The following is a 17,219-nucleotide window of genomic DNA, read 5'->3' as shown; positions in this document are numbered from 1 at the left end:
ATCGCTCACCTGAAGACATTTACAGCCTGTTGGGCTAATAAAAAAACATCTGTTCATCCTGAGATAAATCATCATGATTTAGTCAGAAAGTTTGACGTTGTGCCCTAACGTGTGTTTTAAACCTAACGGTGGCAGATAGGAATGTTTTTAAATGCGACTGCAGATCCAGCGGCGGGAACCAAACCAGCAGCTCTGACTCACTGACGGTAGAACCGTTAGGATACGGTAGAACCGTTAGGAGACGGTAGAACCGTTTGGAGACGGTAGAACCGTTTGGAGACGTTTGGAGACATTAGGAGACGGTAGAACCATTTGGAGACGTTTGGAGACGTTAGGAGACGGTAGAACCGTTTAGAGAGGTTTGGAGACGGTAGAACCGTTTGGAGACTTAAGGAGACGGTAGAACCATTTGGAGACGTTTGGAGACGTTAGGAGACGGTAGAACCATTTGGAGACGTTAGGAGACGGTAGAACCGTTTAGAGACGTTAGGAGACTTAAGGAGACTTAAGGAGACGTTAGGAGACGGTAGAACCATTAGGAGACGTTAGGAGACGGTAGAACCAGTAGGAGACGTTAGGAGACGGTAGAACCGTTAGGAGACGTTTGGAGACTTAAGGAGACGTTAGGAGACGGTAGAACCATTTGGAGACGGTAGAACCGTTTGGAGACGGTAGAACCGTTTGGAGACTGTAGAACCGTTTGGAGACGTTAGGAGACGGTAGAACCATTTGGAGACGTTTGGAGACGTTAGGAGACGGTAGAACCGTTTAGAGAGGTTAGGAGACGGTAGAACCGTTTGGAGACGTTAGGAGACGGTAGAACCGTTTGGAGACGGTAGAACCGTTAGGAGACGTTAGGAGACGGTAGAACCGTTTGGAGACGGTAGAACCGTTTGGAGACGTTAGGAGACGGTAGAACCGTTTGGAGACGTTTGGAGACGTTAGGAGACGGTAGAACCATTTGGAGACGTTAGGAGACGGTAGAACCGTTTAGAGAGGTTTGGAGACGGTAGAACCGTTTGGAGACTTAAGGAGACGGTAGAACCATTTGGAGACGTTTGGAGACGTTAGGAGACGGTAGAACCATTTGGAGACGTTTGGAGACGTTAGGAGACGGTAGAACCGTTTAGAGAGGTTAGGAGACGGTAGAACCGTTTGGAGACGTTAGGCTTAAGGAGACGTTAGGAGACGGTAGAACCATTAGGAGACGTTAGGAGACGGTAGAACCAGTAGGAGACGTTAGGAGACGGTAGAACCGTTAGGAGACGTTTGGAGACTTAAGGAGACGTTAGGAGACGGTAGAACCATTAGGAGACGTTTGGAGACTTAAGGAGACGGTAGAACCGTTAGGAGACGTTTGGAGACTTAAGGAGACGTTTGGAGACTTAAGGAGACGTTAGGAGACGGTAGAACCGTTAGGAGACGTTAGGAGACTTAAGGAGACTTAAGGAGATGTTTGGAGACGTTAGAACCGTTTGGAGACGTTTGGAGACGTTAGGAGACGTTTGGAGACGTTTGGAGACGTTAGGAGACGTTTGGAGACGTTAGGAGACGTTAGGAGACGTTTGGAGACTTAAGGAGACGTTTGGAGACTTAAGGAGACGTTTGGAGACTTAAGGAGACGTTTGGAGACTTTAGGAGACGTTTGGAGACAGTTGGAGACGGTAGAACCGTTAGGAGACGTTAGACGGGAAGCGATAACTAATCAGCGACGTGACTGCAGCTCCCTAATAACCGATGCTTCTGATCTTTCTGCAGCTCATCCAACATCTGTTCCGTATCTTCACATCAAAGCCCAGTTTCACATCCATGTTGCCGCTCAGGCTGTTCAGATGTGGAGACAAATTAACTTTAGAGGCTATGTGCTTGAAACGCTGATAAATAAGATCATTTATATGCTGCTAAACGTGAAGACGCAGAGAATGCTTCACTGTCAGAAAGGCTGGTGGCGCTGAGAGCCTCCATTCATTACGCAGCGCATACTCCATCTTCATATGAATAAATTAATTTACTTTGATATCAAATGCGTTTATTGCCATGCATATGTGAGCAGACAAATGAAAGCAGAATGATCTGTCATCGGCTCGTGTAATTGATGAGAGCAGAGGGATGAATAGACACCTGTAAGCAGCGCTGCCACCACACAGCAGGCGGCTTATTGACGGCTAGCTTGGTCGTATTTCACGGCTCTCTGACTGAATTAGTGATGCTGGTTGGCTGCAGAAGTCGTTCTCGGCTTAATGCCTCCGTCATGGACTCAGATTTAGCTAAAAGAAACATAAAGTCCACATGACCGTAGCGTGGAGTAGCTCATGTCACGTCCGCCCTGGGAGGCGTGCGTTAATCTGACGCTTAACGTGGAGACATTTTCTAAAATGAGGGCAGAGAGGCTGACATCAGCTAAAACACCTTTAAAGCTCTGTTTGAAGCTCAAAGTATCAGTTTGGTTCACGCTGCGCGTTATTCTGGCTTCAGGTGAGAAACACAGAGCAGACTGTAATCCTCAGAATGCCGGTCGGCTGGAAGTGGATGATATGGATGATAAAAATATCAAATCAGTGACTCTGTTTCTTGTTAACCTGGAGGAACAGTTCTGGTACTAATTTATTTAGCTAATTTATTTTACCCACAATTTCTAGTGAGCAAAGTTCTGTGTCAGTCAGCAGGACGACTGTCCCAGACCTCTACAGCTGAGGATCCGCTTCACAAGACCTGCAGTTCCTCCAACAAACCGGTTCCTGCTGATTTCAGGACTAAAACACATTTAACCTGCTGATGGCTCACAGAACAGGACTAAAGACTAACCGTTTAAAGGGCGAACAAACACCAACAGGTGGCGCTAACATCAGATCTCCTCAGAATTCAGACGGTTAAATTTCTTAAATCCTAGAAATGAATTTCTCTAATCAGCAAAAGGTGATTTGGATCATTGGTGGGAGGAAAACATCCGTTTGTTCTGCAGGTGTTTTCAGTCTGGACCTCAGCAGCTGTGACTGCCGTCCCATTCCTCACCTCCTGCTTTACCGCCTTCTGATTGGTTCTGATTGGCCAATCAGGTGAAAGACAGGTGGAGCGCCTACCTGGACGCATGGAAGCTGTGGCTGAAGATCAGGATTAGTTCAGCAAACATTTATTCCTCACCTCTTTGTGCTGCGTTGAAATTAGTTTTCTTAATTATTTTCTCTGACTTAATCGCTTTCTGCACATAAAAGTTTGAAAGGATGATTTTTATTATTTGCACCTGGGAGGAAATGTTGCCAGGATTTTCTAGAGGAAAACAAAAATTCATTTAACTCAAATTAAACACAGAAATTATTTTAAAAACAGAGAAGCGAAACATTTTGCTGTCATCAACTTTTTTAATTGTGCGTACTTTATAATAAACTGCACATCTAATGATGTTTAGGCAGCATTAGACCGTTTTAATTCATGAGAGCAAGTGGGACTGTTTCCCTAAAACTGAGCGCAGCTGAGGTTGTTGGTGCAAAACCTGCTTATCACCTGCAGGAGGTGACCAGGATCAACCAGGGATGCTTTAAAACAAGCAGGTTTTTGGATGAGCAGACAGAATTAACACTATATATGTTTGATTTAAACCCAGGGCTGGTGCTGAAGGATAATAAAAGCCAGAATCAAGCTGGTTTTCCCTGATAAAGGCCACAAAGTCTGGTTAACAGCATCTTTTCCTCACATTCTTCTTCTGTCCTCATGTTCTGCTAAATAGTCTGAAGTCAGCGAAGTCCAAAGAGAAGAAGAGCTCTGCCGGGTCCTCTAAGAAGGTAAAAGCCTCATTTCTGTCTGTTTTTATCTTACAGTGAATCAGCAGTAGCCTTTACGGAGACGCATGACGTCATTTTATGTCGAGTTGTTTTGCCATAGAGCTTTAAAGCGGCAGTGCAGCTTCCAGCTTTTAAACGAAGCTTTTCTGTTAGACGATAAAACACTGCAACACGAGTTAAAGTGCGATGCAACACGGTCAGCCGTGGAACGTTGGTCAGAACATTGTGAACATATTATGGTCTGTTGAGCTTTAATTCACCGTCTTCCTTACAGGTGAAGACACCTGAGGTGGAGAGCCTGGAGCCGGTCAGCAGTTCCAGGTAGGGAACCAGTTTTAACGCTAAAAGATGCTAAAGGCCGACAACGAGCAGCCAGAAGATTACGCTGCCCCTCTTCTAAGTAATTTCCCTCTGGGATTATTAAACTATGTCTGATTCTTAGTTTCTCCCTGCCAAGGAGATGGAGATGTTTGTGGAACAAAGACGTTTTCACTCTGTATAATGCGTTAAGCTGTGTCTAAACTTAAATCTGACTGCTGAGGAGGAATGTGTGGCCTGTCATGGAGGTAATGAATGAGCGTGCACGGTTTCATCTCTGCATCCTCAGCAGGGCGGAGCCTCAGTGGCGGACTCTGGCCGGAGGCCTGCTGCGGCTAATCCGTCTCACAGCGCCGCTCCTTCAGGGCCGTTAGCGGATCATTTAGAAGATGTAGATTTAACCTAAACCCGCCGTGATAAGCCACATTTCAGAGGAGAATCCCCTTCAGAGCTTCAGGTGGTAAATGTTCTGGTTCAGTGGTTCTCTGCAGGGGGGGGGGGGGGGGGGGCTAAGGCCTGGAGAACTACGAAGCTGTTAGAACCACAGACTGTAAAAGCCAAAGGAACTGGTCACTTTTTAGCACCGCTCCAGTTTTATTTATTCTCATTAGAGCTTATCAGAAACAGCTTAGACCTGGAGAGCTGGACAAAGGTTGAGTTTTTGTGACGATATAAAGATCGTTGTCTTATTCCTAATGACCTTAATAAGCCCGACAGCTGCAGAGGGAACCTCTGATCCAGGTGTCAGCATCTGGCTGCTTGTCTCTAAATCATATCTATAATTCATGTTGAATTTAGTATTAAAGGACACGTTTATTCAGTTTAACTGGTGCAGAAGTTTAAGGTCTGACCAGAGTTTCTGGGTGAAACCAGCTGATCTACTTTAGAGGATTCAACAGCGATTCTACTTCCTGTTGTAGGAAAATACGATATAACTGGTTGCTCTAAGGCGTCGGTCTGCTCTCATCAGGATGCTTTGCCCTGAAAACATTTTGTCCTTAATTCTGGTTCATTGTTAAAAGGTTTTGTTACATTCCTGCCTCTTAGTTTAATTTCAGTAGCAGGTTTTATTTTCGTTGGCTAGACAACGTAGAGTTTCTGTCGTTGTTTGTGTGTCTGAGCTGGTCCGCTGTGGAGGGAGAACCAGAGAGCCAGAGAGCCAAACATCTGATGGAGGCTCATTACGTCCATCTGAAGCCATCAGCGGTGGAGGGGCAGCAGTCGCTGCGTCAGGCTGGACTTCAGCAACCAATTTGACAATTATGTGCCTTTTAGCTTTTTTCTGTCTGTTCCCTCCCAGCCCTTTATGACGGCGTTACACCGTGTCTCAGGTCTACAGCTGCCTGATCAGCATTAACGTTTTCTTCTTGCCGTACCCATCGATTTATTTTCTTCTTAGCTGTGAAAATTAAAAGCTAATTGTCTAAAAGCTGTGATTATATAATTGCCAGGACTGTTTCCATGATGTTTAATTATGCCAGTAATGAGTGAGTACTTGTGTTCAGTAAATCTTTGTGTGCTTATTGTTTTTATTTTATGCCATAATTAACTATTTTGTGTTGGTCATGTTGCAAATGGTGAAAATCAAGCTGCCATGAATCTTCTCTTTGAAATATCAAATTAACATGAAATACATTCATCTTATAATGTTAAATGAAGTCTCAGAGGAATAAAATGAAAACTCTACTTATGTGATTGTTGAAATGGTATTTTAAGACCTAAGGCTCCAGTATTTGTAATAAATCTGATCGTTTTAACCCAAATGTGTGACTTATTGAAGCTACAAACTGTGTGGACTGGTGCTCAGAGAAATAAATCCTGTTATTTTCTGTGTGATCAGTGACTTGGTGAAATCAGAGCCGCCGGATCAAGACTTCACTGCAAAGAAAAAAGGTTTGAAGAGGAAGAGGGTGAAAGAAGAGCCGGCGGAAGAATCTGCACAATTAGCCGTATCCTCTACGTAAGTCTAGCTGGCTTTTTACCTTTTATTTAAACATTTTTATTACACTTCTCGGTTTTTAAATCACTTGCAGCTTACCGGTGCAGCGGAGAAAAAGGCACCTTAGCGATGAAGAAGAGGATGAAGGGGAAGCTGAGAAGAGAAAGGCCCAGAAGAAAAGGGAGAAGAAGGTAAAGGTGTTCCTGTAATCTTCCTCCATCTCTACAGACAGTGGAAGCGTCTGAACCCACATCTTAAGTGTTTATCTCTGCCCAGACGGTCAAGAAAGAGGAAGCAGAGCATCCAGTGTCCAAAAGAGCCAAGAAGACGAGGGAAGAGATAGAAGAAGCCAGACGGCTGAAGATAAAAAAGAAGGAAGAGGAGGAGCAGAACCGCTGGAGATGGTTTTGAAATCCTGCCCTTTTCATCCTGCCGTGACACGCCTGCTTCCTGCTTTTCTCACGCTGTTGCTTTTTGCCAGGTGGGAGGAAGAGAAGTATGAAGATGGAGTCAAATGGAAGTTCCTGGAACACAAAGGGCCCTACTTCCCTCCTGAGTACCAGCCTCTCCCCGACAGCGTTAACTTCTTCTATAAAGGTCCGCTCAGAGCAGTTATCATCATTACAGGCCAGCGAGCTTTTCTCCTGCTGAGAGGCTGCAGACCTGGGGGGGGGTCAGAATGCAGAGCTTTTAACGTCTGACACCGTTTCCTCCTGTCTGCAGTTAGCAGGACTTACAGCATCTTTATTCCCCAGAGAGCTTCAAAGCGCAGCACATTATCCTAGTTTCCTCTGGCTTCCTAAACCCAAGTCTGTTGAGCTTTAACATTCTCAATGGACCCAAACGGGTTTTTCCAGAACCTCAGATCTCCCGACAGGACATTAAAGTGTTCACGGAACCGTCTGGTCGTTCTAAACGCGTTTTTAAAATAGTCGTAACGAGACGGAGACGTTAGCAGGACCACGGTGACCTGCAACGTTTACTCTAAAGGCCCGTTTCCACTTTTTTAACCGAGCCGAGACCAGTCCGAGCTCAGTAACCGAGATAACTCTTGTGTGTAAACGGTCAGCAGACTGAACCGGACCGCGCTAAACATAACCGGACCGCGCTAACTGCAGACCAGTTCCTGAGCAGGTCTCAGACTGTTTTTTTTTATCCTGGTTACCTGATAACGAGGAGCGCATGAGCAGACTGCGTCATCTCCTTACAGTCAGCTGACTGTCTGCGGGTTTTCCGGCGTGTCTGGCTGCGCGTCCCGATTCACACTCCATTCAGACAAATTTCAGACATTCATAATAATACTAGCTTCCTTACCGTGTCACACTATTTCCAGAGATGATTTTCTGCTTAGCAGTGTGATGAACCTCAGTGTCTGTCGTTGTTTCCTGCGTCTGTAAATCCTCATTAGACGTTTGTTTGTCTCATCCACGTCTCAAAAGCCGACTCTCTCAAATAAATTCACCAATCTTCTTCCCCTGACTCTCCGCAAACACCGAAATATCACAATATCAAGCATAACATCCTGAATGTCACAGGCGCTGCTGTTTTGATTTGCTGCTTCCTCCTTCAATCCCAGAGAGCAGCAGTACCGCAGATCACCACTAGGAGGCGAGGAGCAACCAAGGAACCGGGATAGTGTGGTGTGTAAACGGTCGTCTTGGCCTGGTTAACTGATCCAAGCTCAGACTCGGCTCGGCTCAGCTCGGTTAAAAAAGTGTAGTGTAAACCAGGGTTCCTGCGGATCCTTAAAAAGTCTTAAAAGGCATTGAATTCTGTAACTTAAAACTAAGGCCTTAATTGGCATTAAAATGTCTTAAATCAGTCTTTCTTAGGTCTTAAAATTGTTACCACGTCATATATAGGATTTTATTTTTGTAATCCTTACCAAACAGTAAAATAATTGATACAATTATATTTTTTTAAATTTACCGAACGGCTCAATGTAACCATTATTGGTTTCGTCCCGATAGCGGAACCAATAAAAACTGTTGCGGCCGGACCATAACTGTGAAAAAGAGTTGGCACTGATTTATAGTTTATTTTAGTAGGGAACAAAACAAAGTTTGTGAATTCAGTTCAGTAGTTGTTAAAAATATATCTGTAATTTGTGGGTTTTTTTTTTTAGCTTTCTTCCTATATGGAATGTTTTTCAAAATCTTTAACATGTCTACTGAGCCAGAAAGTAATGGTTTATGTTAAAATAAACATTTGGGTGAAGTTGTCGCAACCAGGTTTATCTTGTTTATCGTGAAGTTGGTCTTAACTTTTTATTTCAAGTGGCATTAAAAAGTCTTAAAAAGTCTTGAATTTAACTTGCCTTACGCTGTAGGAACCCTGGTAAACGGGCCTAAAGGTTCTGGTTCTGGTTCAGGTGACCACGCCTGGCCACGACGGCGCGTAACAGGAGCGGGTTTGATCCGTTCATCCGGCGTCCTGCAGGCAGGATGAACGTCTTTGGGTCTAGCGCTGCACACATTAGTCCGGCAGCTCTCCACGCGCTGCAGTTTCCTTCAGAGCTGCTGCCTTAAAGAGAAACTGAAGGCCAGACGTCTGGTTCTGTTCAGGAGAGAAGGTGAAGCTGAGCCCGGCCGCCGAGGAGGTGGCAGTTTTCTTCGCCCAGATGCTGGACCACGAATACACAACCAAGAAGGTGTTCCGTGAGAACTTCTTCAAAGACTGGAGGAAGGTACGACCCCCCCCAACCTCAGACCTGTGCAGCTTCTATAACACGTAGATCTAGCATTAGGTTGCTGATGAGGCTCAGAGCGGCCTCTGTCTGTCCGTAGGCGGAGCTGAGCGTGCAGAACTCGCCGTCTCCCTGTAGAGAAAACATCGTGCCAACCTCCAGGCATATCATGCGAATTAATTTGGTGCTGCTTAATGCTCAATGCTCTTGAAAACACGATTTATGTGAAAGCATTGATATGCTAATCCAGACAACTAGCTTCCCTGCAGATGAACAAATCCAATTATGGTGTTTTATTATAGCCGGAAAAACCTCCTCCTCGCTCCACTGCCCTCGGTGCCCGCCCACCGCCTGCTGTCATTCATGCTTAGCCTGCGTGTCCGCACAACGCTCATTTTAACTGTTCCTGCATCTCATCTTCTAACATGCATAGAAATAGAAGTGCTTACTGTGTAAATAGATGTGAAGAGCTTTATTATGAGGAATCAGTGGTTTGTTGAACGGAGCCGTCATGGCGGCTGAACTGCAGCAGTGCCTGGAGGTTATTAGAACCGCCCCGTAGTGGCCACTTAATTAGGCACACTTTGTCATGACGTTGCTCATTTTGAACGCTGCCAAAGTATTCGCTCCCCTGCCTTGACTCTGGTCTAAACTTCAGTGAGCTCCCATTCCTAATCCACCGGCGTGAATACTTTTGGCTAAAGCATGTATGTTCCACCCAACTCTGACACTTCTTCATTTGTTGATGACAGAAGGTGATCTTAGAAACTACTCAGGATATTCCATCATGGAGAACCTGAGTAATAAACTGGTGCCGTCTCTGCATCCTGATGTTACCTTAAAGGGAAACTTGCCCCCAAATCAACATTTTCTGCCAATAAACTGATAACAGGGTTTTCTAATAGTGCTGTCTACATATCCTGGTCATTATTTGGACAAGTTAGTGCATATTTAATGAAACCCTGCATCCGTGTGGCGCCTCCTAGCATTGAGTGATGGTCTGGCATTGAATTTTAAATCTGTATTGCTATTGGTTGATAAATTAACTTTGGTTTTGGTCGCTGTGACGTAATTCAGAAAGAGTGACGTCGGTAGCTCTGCTGCTGTGGATCATAAAAGCAGCTCCATCTAAAAAAAAAAAAAAAAAACACATCTCCTCCCGTTCCCGCGTATCCCCGCCCACTTTGGAGTCTTTTAAATGCGCCTGGTGATGAAATGCTTTTACATGAGGTTGAGTTACACTTTAGGATTGGTTTAGAGCTGGTTGCTGTGATGCTACAGTCTGTGCTCTGGACCTTTTAGACGTTAAGCTAATTTTGCCCTAAATTACATCACTATAGTACCAAATGTAACGGACTGAAAGAACTGAGAAGTCCATTTAGAAGAACTATAACGTCTAATACTGAGAGCACAGCTGCTGCAGTAACTTAAATTTACAGCAAGTTTAGCAGCACACAGAATCCTTTTGTGTCGACGTTGGCATCGGAACCAGATGAAAATCTATTTGAAGCTCAAATAGATTTACTATTAAATCTATTTGAATAAATTCTGGACCTGTCTAAATTTATAAAACTTTTATATATATTCACCGGATTATTGTTGCTAGCGCGTACTACAGGCTGCCTTACATGAATGCACTTCTAGTTTAGACATTACAGTCAGGCAGTCTGGTAGACAGCTCAGGGGTCCTCAGGTAGTGACACAGTGTACCGTAATGCTCCTAATATCCATTGAGCGGAGCGGCTTTGTTGCTAACCAAAGTCTTACTTACACATTTTAACAGATTTATGAGCTCATTGTACCACATAAAATCAGTCAGTAAACACATCAGTGATCATAAATAAGGAGCACCATCAATTTTTGAGAAGATTTAAGGATTTAACGTGCGCCTTATAGTTCGAGTTAAGGTAGTTTAGCAGCACAATATAGGTTTTATGATCAGTTATGTAGAATTATATGTTAAAAGTTTCTCCAGGGAGTCGGTGACCTCTATGCTCAGGTGAGGACATAAATCAGTGTAACACCTTTGTTGGCTGCTAGGAAATGACTCCTGACGAGAGGTCCCTGATTAAAGACCTTGAGAAGTGTGACTTCAGTGAAATTCACGCCATGCACAAAGCCAAGGTGGAAGCCAGGAAGAACCTGAGCAAAGAGGAGAAACAGGTAATCTGTCGTTTGTCCTTCCCTCCTCTGATTAGTCTCAGCGTTGAAGCTCTGAGGGACTCACAGTTCAGACTTTGATATTTGCTGTAGGCTCTAAAAGAAGCCAATCAGAAAATAGTGGATGAATATGGCTACTGCCTGCTGGATCACCACAGAGAGCGGATCGGGAACTTTAAGATCGAGCCTCCAGGTCTGTTCCGGGGACGAGGCGAGCATCCCAAGCAGGGCATGCTGAAGAAACGCATCCAGCCTGAAGACGTCATCATCAACTGTGGCAAGTGAGTCGCTTTGGTTTAGTGACACAATGTAGACGGAACGAGACACGCGTCCTTTTAAAGGACATATTAAAATTAAAAATGTTTTCCTTCTGAACCGACACTTTTACATCGTTTAAGTGTTGAAAATGATCCATAAACGATCTCCTGGCTGTGGTTCATCACCGTTGCCTCCCCTGCACCCCCTCCGCCAGAAGTAAACCTGTATAAATTTTACCTGTCTAAATTTATAAAACAATTATTTATATACCGTATTTTCAGACGATAAGGCGCACTAAATATTCTTCCCAAGTGTGTAATATCACTCCTCTACCTCCACAGCTCTCCATCCATCTCTGTGGGAGGACAGAGTAGCTGGACTAATCTGCCCTGTTTCTAACATCAGGCCAAAATAAACTTTATATTGAATTAACTTACTAGGTTTATTGTTGCTAGCGCGTACTCCAGGCTGCCTGACATGAATGCACTTCTAGTTTAGACATTACAGTCAGGCAGTCTGTAGACGGCTCAGGGGTCCTCAGGTAGTGCCAGTGTACTGTAATGCTCCTAATATCCACTGAGCGGAGCAGCTTTGTTGCTAACCAAAGTCGTACTTTTTAACAGATTTATGAGTGAATTGTTTTTCAGTAAAATAGTGTTTTTATTCTGCACCACTCCAGATGTTCTGTGGCTGTATTATTTTTGAAAAACTTTTCGTTTGGATGGAAAAAGTTGCAGCCATGACCTTTTTTTAAAGGGTAACTCTCCCCCAAATCAACTATTTTTATTTTTTTTTACTAATGAACTGGTGGTCTTATAGTGCTGTCCACATATCCTGGTCATTATTTTCGCAAATTACTGCATTTTTGTTAAAATCCTGCTTTTGTGTCTAAACCCGTCTGTGTGGCGCCCTCTTCAGGTCCTACGAGGGTGTTGCATTGAATGTCTGATCAGTGTAACTATTGGTTGAAACGTTTTTTTGTTGTCAGGAGAAACTGCCATGTTGGCATAAATGCGGCTCCGCCTCCTCCAGGCACATTTTTTTTAAGCATGAGATTAAGTGGCATAAGGCTTAAAGTTGCACCTTAATGTTTGTGTTTTTGGCAGAGACTCCAGCACACCGCTGCCACCTGCTGGTCACCACTGGAAGGAAGTCCGACATGACAACACCGTGACGTGGCTGGCCAGCTGGACGGAAAACATCCAGGGCTCCATTAAATACATTATGCTGAATGCTAACTCCAAGCTGAAGGTAGTCGCTCTGCAGCAAGCGGCGCTAAATCAACTCATCTGTATCAATATGCTATTATTACTCGCAGCAACCGCACTTCTAAAGACTGTGTTAGCTCCATTTTAAGGGTGAAAATAGTTGCTATGTTGAAAGATTTAAATTTTCTTCATGCTTAAAGAAATGAGAGCAAGTCTGTTGTTACAGTTTTCTGCAGTTTATATCTAAATGTTTAAGAAGCACGGGATGGTTGGTCACCCAGCGTCCCAGTCTGCTTCAGACTGCGCCTGTTTTTATACAACCTCACATTAGTGATTAAACTCCCTGAACTTTTCTAAATTTTTCACATTACAACCAAAAACTATTTATATTACTGGAGTTAATGTCATAAAACAACACACATGGCCACATAGTTGGGAAGTGGAAGGAAAAGGGTTTCCAGAAGCATTAACAAATAAAAATCTGAAAAGTGCGGCTTGCATATTCTGCCCCCTCCTGCTGCAGTTGATCTTTGTTATCAGCTTCAAACGTTTAGAAACAGACCGTTCCCAAAACGGCTCGATCTCCGTCACATTGGCTGGAGAACATCTGCGAACTCCAGTTTTCAGGTCATCAACTTTTATGTTTGGACTTTGACTAGGACGTTCCAACCCATGAATCTGCTCTGACCTAAACCATCCCATAATAGCTCTGGCTGCATGTTCAGGGTGGTTCTCCTGCTGGAAAGCAAACCTTAACCTGCAGCCTCTGACAGGTTTTCTCTGCTTCTCCACATCATGATGCTGCCACCGCCGTGTTTCACAGGGAAGTTGGTCTTTTTACGGTAAATTTTAGTGTCTAACTTGGGGATCTAACAGTTAAATTTGTTTTGATCTGAACGAAGCGTCTTTATTCCAACAACAACGACTTCCTGCCATAAAGGCCAGAGTGCGCGACTAGTAGCTGTAAAACGAGAGATTCTTGCACCTGAGCTGTGGATCTCTGCAGCTGCCCCAGAGTTATCACCGGACTCTTGGCTGAACTGGACCAGAACTTCCTCCCTGACCCATCTGCTGGGCTCCTTGTTCTCCATGGATGTTCTCTAAAGAACCTCTGAGGTCAGGAATGGGTGAAAACTTAAATCACCCTCAGGTGTAGTTTAATAATTGCTTGACTGCTGAAGGCGGCGGGTTGCCTTTGATTGCATTTAGGAGCGGCAGCGTAAAGTGGGCTTAAAAATAACTTCCTTTTCCCAGTGACGCACTTTTATCAGAAAACCGAGTCATCTAATGGGGCTGATATTACCTGCAGGGCATCATTTGTAGGTTTTAAATGCAGATTTTCTCTGAAACCACCAGCGGAGCCAATAAATCAGCTCTTTCTGGGTTCTGTCCTCCATCGGTTCCGTCTTTCATGTGGAAATGTTGTTACTCGGCTGTTCCCATCGTAATAACAGTGTTTAATTGTTTCTTCGTCACGTTTGAGAAGCCGGAGCAAACAGGAGGTAATGAGAATTTTATCAAAGCTTTAGTCTTTGTTTCAGGCTATTTATTCATGATAGTATCATAAAGATTGACCTTTTATTTTGAAGTTTTTCAACATTTCATTTTCAGGGTGTTTTACTTTTGCCCTTTTCCTCCATTCTGGTTTCCATTTTTTCTCGGCGCCTCCTTTACCTCACCCGGCCTCCCTCGTCTCCATCTCCCCTTCTCACTCACTTTGTTTCCCTTCCCGTCAAACTAAACATGCAGGGAGAGAAGGACTGGGAGAAATACGAGGTGGCGCGGAAGCTGAAGTCCTGCGTGGAGAGCATCCGTAACGAGTACCTCCAGGACCTCCGGTCCAGACAGATGGTCACCAGGCAGAGAGCCGTGGCTCTGTACTTCATAGACAAGGTGCCGCAGCAGCTTCGTCTACATTTAATCACGTTTTCTGATCATGTTAAAGGACCAAATGCTCTGTTATATTAGACTAGAGTGCTTGTAGTGTGGCTGAGGTGTTTGTTAAACCGTTCCTGTTGTGGCTGTGAACCAGCTGGCCCTGAGGGCTGGAAACGAGAAGGAGGAGGGAGAGACGGCCGACACGGTTGGCTGCTGCTCGCTGCGCGTCGAGCACATCACGCTACACGAGCAGCTGGATGGGAACGAGTGCGTGGTGGAGTTCGACTTCCTGGGCAAAGACTCCATTCGCTACTACAACAAGGTCCCCGTCATCAAGAAGGTAGATGGACTGCATCAGTAGCTGTGGCTGGGCCGCTGGGTGAAGGTCATTCATCAGGTTTAAATGACCTTTAATGTCTGTGTGGGTCGGGACGTCTCACCAGAACTATGATCTGACCCATCAAAGCTTTCTGTTTTTAACAATCTTAAAAGGTCTTGAAGGTTTTGAACCCTCAGATTGATGAAATCTTCAAAACTCCAAACGGTTTAATGTAGCATTAGAAGGCAAACGAGTAATAAAGCCAACAGTGCACAGGGTGGCCGGTTCTGGTTAGCTGGACTTAGGCCAGACTTACCGGTTCGGTTCTAGGAAGAGGTTAAAACAAAATACATTTTTAAAAGGCATCAAGATGCAAATGTGCATCATAGCTTAATGTTGAGAAACATGAAATAAAACACCTTAAGGTCAATGTTTACATGCACAAAATTTCATGATCAGATTGAAAAATATTCTGATTAAAAATCAAAAAATAATCGGATTGTGCTGTTAATATGGGTGCACAGTTAATCCAACCATGATGTGCTTTTCTATGCACCTGGCTTTATTCAGAATAGAACCGCTCTGACATGCGCAGTTAGTAAATTTCCCTAAAAAAACACAGAAGAAGAATTTCTGTCTTTGCTGAACAGGAAAAGTAAAGAAAGCGATATTATAGGAGTTAATTTGTCTTCTGAGTGTCCAGGCTGGACTTGCACCAACTTCTGATTACGGCTGAAACGTTACTGAATAAATAATCATTTTAGCTGTTTTAATGTTGCGAACAGAAATAAATCACGTTTACTTTAGACGCGCTCAGGTCAGATTGCCACGTTCAGATTAACTTGATCCTGACCAGCGTTTACACACTGATCAGATTATAAATCATCTTAATCTGATCACAATATTCTGATCGGTTTGTTTACGTGATGCATTTTAATTCTGGTCGGCTAATAGTTTAAAAACGAGTTAAACTTGGAGAAGATATTTACAAGGTCCCACCTGGAGCAGCATCGCAGCTTTCTGACATAACCGGGTCCTTCAGAGCCTAAATATTCCCAATCTGCTGAACACCAGACTCTGTGGGGTCTGAACTCCCTCAGCCTGAGACTCTAAACAACATTATTAATGTGCAATAATCACTTATAGGTCCATTTATCATTAAATCAGTCGTTCCGCTTTAGCTGGAGCTGCCAGTGGCGTTAACGAGGCTACCAGAGCAGCAGCTGCTTTTGAAGTAAAATAATTTCAAAATAAAAGTCAGATTTACACGAGGAAATAATCCTTTACACGGGCTCTGTTTTTTTTTATGCCCACCAGGTCCAGTTTTATGTGAAGTGCCTCCTTCACACGACTGTCACGGCTTCATGTGGTTTTATCTTTAATAATGATAATAATAATATTATTATTATTATTAATGATGATGATGATGATATTAATAATAATATTAATAATAATATTAATAATAATAATAATAATAATAATAATAATAATAATAATAATAATAATATTTTATTATTATTATTATTATTATTTTATTTCAAGCGCCTTTCATAACACTCAAGGACACTGTACAGGTAAAAACAATAAGTGGTAAAATGTATGTAGAATTCATGAAGACCACAACTGAATGATTTAACGGGGAAGTCGTTAAAAAGCATCATCTGTCTCCTTTAAGTAATCCAAACTCTACTCTGGACCTCTGATCCGAATCATCGGTTCTTATAGAAAGACTAAAATGTTAAGAGTCAGAATAACAAAGGCAGGAATTAATTTGAAAAGGCCTATTATTATAAGTCAAGCTTGAAAGCCCCCAGTTGGCAACATTTCCAGACGAATCAGCCACCAGGCTGGTGTCTAAAGACCTTTTTCTTCCCCTGTAGTGAAATCCAGAACCACGTGTGCTTCTCCCAACGACGTTTCTGAGCCGTTCAAAGGTTGTTTTCAGTGTAAGACTGATGACAGGAAGGCTGCTGAAGCTCATTCAGGATCTCCCCGCTGCTTCACACGTTTCATAGTCCTCAGTGCAGCTTAATAGCTTTTAGCTGAGCTTCATTTCTGCTTTGTTTCTATCAGCCATTCTTCCTCCGGCATTTCTTTCCAGGAAAGATGGAGAAATAAGCTTTTTGTTGGGTCCCATCGGATTAAAATCACTGAAATGAAAGTGGGAATAAAGTAATATGGAGGCATTCACGTTTTAATAGCTTTTAGATTCTTTACCCATTATAAAGCAGACGCAGGTATGCAGCAAATCAAATAAGAAATTCTCTAAATTGCCCTTTTTTTTTAAAATCAATAGTGTTCTGTGTAATACCTTCTTGGAAAAGCCTTATTTAGCCGTTTTAAATGGCATCAGGAGTCATGAATGGGGAGTTTGATACAGAGCAGGAAACCAGGCTGTAAAGTTGTATCCAACCTCAGATTTTAATGGGAACCCTGTAGATTTTTATTTGCAGGAATTTTCTTATTTGTTCTTAATAAACACATCAACTCAGCTATGATTTTCCTGCCTTAAAGGCAAAAACGGAAATAAAATCTCATTTTATTTCCACGCTGGTTAACAGCGGTCCTGTTCATCGGCAGGTTGCATGTAAATTTCTAACCCCTCGTTTGATGTCAGCCCCGTGCCATCTTCTGTTCCAGAGAAATTTTAACACCTGACAGCCAAAGTGTTTTG

At 43.4% G+C, this 17,219-nt stretch overlaps 1 protein-coding gene across 2 annotated transcripts in view; it reads left to right on the top strand.

Annotated features, from left to right (window-relative positions):
* Positions 1-17,219, top strand: part of zgc:173742 (DNA topoisomerase I, mitochondrial) — a 32,189-nt gene that overhangs the window by 3,843 nt on the left and 11,127 nt on the right. Inside the window, exons 3-14 of one of the 2 annotated variants that reach the window (XM_021316660.2) lie at positions 3,725-3,779; positions 4,054-4,100; positions 5,938-6,057; positions 6,131-6,227; positions 6,313-6,440; positions 6,518-6,633; positions 8,601-8,722; positions 10,763-10,885; positions 10,976-11,163; positions 12,247-12,391; positions 14,098-14,241; positions 14,381-14,566. In XM_021316660.2, the coding sequence (XP_021172335.2) occupies positions 3,725-3,779; positions 4,054-4,100; positions 5,938-6,057; positions 6,131-6,227; positions 6,313-6,440; positions 6,518-6,633; positions 8,601-8,722; positions 10,763-10,885; positions 10,976-11,163; positions 12,247-12,391; positions 14,098-14,241; positions 14,381-14,566 (1,471 nt within the window). Of the gene's footprint in view, positions 1-3,724; positions 3,780-4,053; positions 4,101-5,937; positions 6,058-6,130; positions 6,228-6,312; positions 6,441-6,517; positions 6,703-8,600; positions 8,723-10,762; positions 10,886-10,975; positions 11,164-12,246; positions 12,392-14,097; positions 14,242-14,380; positions 14,567-17,219 lie in introns of both variants that reach the window. The other variant, XM_021316659.2, reaches the window with a different exon arrangement.

The sequence above is a fragment of the Fundulus heteroclitus genome, chromosome 2, assembly GCF_011125445.2.
Source record: "Fundulus heteroclitus isolate FHET01 chromosome 2, MU-UCD_Fhet_4.1, whole genome shotgun sequence".
NCBI lineage: Eukaryota > Metazoa > Chordata > Actinopteri > Cyprinodontiformes > Fundulidae > Fundulus > Fundulus heteroclitus.
This window is presented reverse-complemented; position numbering and strand designations above follow the sequence as displayed.